The sequence below is a fragment of the Papilio polytes genome, unplaced genomic scaffold (assembly GCF_000836215.1).
Source record: "Papilio polytes unplaced genomic scaffold, Ppol_1.0 DF823980.1, whole genome shotgun sequence".
NCBI lineage: Eukaryota > Metazoa > Arthropoda > Insecta > Lepidoptera > Papilionidae > Papilio > Papilio polytes.
Window position 1 is genome coordinate 1,497,943 of NW_013525224.1, and position 3,193 is coordinate 1,501,135.

Consider the following 3,193-nt stretch of genomic DNA (forward strand, 5'->3'; position numbering starts at 1 on the left):
ATCGACAAACGCATAACAGACGTGCGATAGGTTAGTCAAAGGTGTGTACCCGCTCTAACAATGCAATGAGAACTTCAATTACCAATAAACAAGAAGACTAAGAGCAACCTGATGATTTATTATTTGTTATTTAAAAAAAGTAATAAATCAACTGATTCGGGTCTTCGTAATTTTTACTCATGTTAATTAACTAACGAAGTTACAATTTATATTTTTTGGTAAAATATTTTATAAAGCGAATGTTTTAATAGAATAATTTTATAAACGAAAATTACAGTGAATTTTATCAAAGTATAAATAGTTTGTCTTTGTCAATATTATATTTTTTAAACATAATTTTGTAAAACTGTTAAATATTTTCGATTATTTGAAATTAATGATGAAAAAGGTAAATTTTTGACAATTTTCACCAGGAAATTACCAGACAATCTTATCGCGTCTATTCATCGTTTCTTTTCACTTCGTAAAAACGTTGTATTAATAAATGTGTCTTAAGATTTTCGTTCCTTTTGAAAGAGATTTTATCAAGAATAAATTCTTAAGCAAATAAATATAAAAATTTAATTTTTTTTCTTTTCTATATCTATACTAATATAATAAAGCGTAAACACACACTACTTCGTGGCGTAATATGTCAGCAATTACAGCATTTTTTTGAATTATTCTTTCCTAAATAAAAAGCCTTGCACTTACGAAACGCTTTAGGATATATATTTTCACGTTATTAAACTTAGGGGTCAATAAATTGAAAAAAAAACCTTCATGTGGGATAGGGACTATGAACTACAAGCTGCCAACATTAAGGAAGCAATTATTGTGGTAACGGTAGTTATGACATTTGCAATTGAGAATTTGACAAATGTAAACAATAAGATAAAGTTTTTATAATTACATGCGGATGAAGCCACACGGGAACAGCTAGTTTTACATATTTCGTTAAGTTCGTATATTAATCTAAATCGTAATTTACATAAAATTAATGCGAAACAACCCTTACATTTGAAGCTACATTGTATAATGTTAACTAAATATTAGGCTCCACTGATTACATGTATTTCAAGATTCCAAGCATATTAATTTAGAACAAATATTAAATCTTTATAATAGCCAATTATGACACTAATTGTTATATAACAATCAGTAGCAAGACATCCATATTATAAAGAGGAAAGATTTGTATTTTTTTTATTGAAATAACTCAAAAACTACTGGGACGATTTTAAAAATTCTTTTACCGTTAGAAAGGTAATTTATCTGTGAGTAACGTAGGCTATTTTTTTAATCTCACGAGAACGGAAGTTGAGAGCAACAGCTAGTAGTTATTATTTGCGAAATTAAATGAATATTTTGTAATTGTTTCATCAGACGAAGGGGAAGAAATGCCCACAAATTGGCGTCCAATACTACAATCAATAGAAGCAATATAGAATAATCTACTTAACGTCTGTATTCTGTGACAGTGACTATGTGTGACGCTATTGAGGCCAACTTGTTGGCCAACTAGTTGGCCTAAATAGTTACATTTTCCTTTACCAGTATATTGTGTACTAGCTGTTGCTCGCGAATCGCTCGCGTGAAATTTAAAAATAATAAAAAACATAGCCTATGTTACTCACAGATAAATTACCTTTCTAATGGTGAAAAAAAAATTTAAAATCGTCCCAGTAGTTTTTGAGTTATTTCAATACATACAAAAATACAAATCTTTCCTCTTTATAATATTATATTGTGTATATATTATAGTTTTAAAATTATTATTATAGTGTCATGCCTTTTGGCATTTCTGAAACAAGTATGCACTTGTACGTGCCAACTCAGTCGGGTACAATATAATTCTTTTGACAGATAACATCATGCACTTCGCGGTATCGAATCGCTCCGAATCCGCGGCAAAAATCAAACCTGAGGAAACGGAGCAGAGAGATATTAGCGTCATTGGAGAAGCACAGGAACCTCCCAAAGTTGAAATGTAATATAAGGCCTGACGTACACTAGTTAAGCATACTGCACAGTACACACAGACTCACATTACAGCGAAATCACACACATAAGCACCACGGAAATGGACGACGTTTCGTATCAAATAGCGGATTGTCGTCCAAAAAAGGATCAGCGATACACTCCGAACCTTTTTGTTTCATAGAATACGCAGTGTCCTCGAGTCGAAGTGTGTGTCTAGCCTAATATTACTTTGTTTTTCTTAGAATTCACAATATTAGGAGCTGTCAATATAGTTCAAAAGATATTAGAAGCTTTCTTCGCTTGAAGGCTTACTGAAAATGTCGTCACTTTTTTCCTTATACTCACAAAAATAGTCTATAGCAAAAATCAATAATTTTATAGCACGTTATTAGATAAGTTTTAATAAATATTGCATTTGCTTGTAAGTTATATATTATTCAATGTTTATATATGTAAGTTGTATTATTTTCTGTATGTAATTCTTTCACGTAATTAATAAAACATGAAAAATTTAAACGATGCGTTTTATTGAAACTTTTACTGTTTTAATAATAAACATTTAATCAGCTCAAAAACACTTAGCAAAAGAATTAGAAATCGGTAGCCAGTAATAGACCGAAGTGGAAATTGCTTGACCAAGCCAAGACCCACGAAGAACTGTAGACCAAAGGAAGAAAAAGAAAAAGAATAATACTTAGCAACATATATTTCATCATCATCACTAGCTCACTATACGTCCCCACCGAGCGGCTCTTGCCTACCCTAATAAGGGGTGAACATATAAATACATTTGAACAAAAAATACAAGCAAGGAAAAGTAACAACTATTAATATCATCACCAGCTCACTATACGTCCCCACCGAGGGGCTCGGAGCCTACCCTAATAAGGGGTGACTAGGCCATAGTCAACCACGCTGGCCCAGTGCGGGTTGGTTGACTTCACACATATCTTTGAATTTCTTCGCCGATATGTGCAGGCATCACGATGTTTTCCTTCACCGTAAGAACGTCGGCTAAATTATGTACATATGAAAATTCGAAAAATCGAAAATCACATTGGTAAGGCGGGATTCGAACCCAAGACCTATAGATTACAAGTCAAGTGTTGAAACCACTGAGCCACCGACGCTCTATTAATATCACTTCTTACTAATGTAAATGCGTAAGTATGTATGGATGGATGTTTATTATACGTTTCTTGAAATCGACTCTATGGATCTCGGATATTTC

General features: G+C 32.3%; 1 protein-coding gene across 1 annotated transcript in view; it reads left to right on the forward strand.

Moving 5' to 3' along the window:
* The window catches only part of LOC106101589 (xanthine dehydrogenase/oxidase-like), an 18,047-nt gene extending 15,746 nt beyond the window's left edge, over window positions 1–2,301 (forward strand). The window contains 1 exon segment of the mRNA XM_013280871.1: window positions 1,846–2,301. Coding sequence (XP_013136325.1) covers window positions 1,846–1,973 — 128 coding nt within the window. The 3' untranslated portion in view covers window positions 1,974–2,301.
* Window positions 2,302–3,193: the final 892 nt, after the last annotated feature.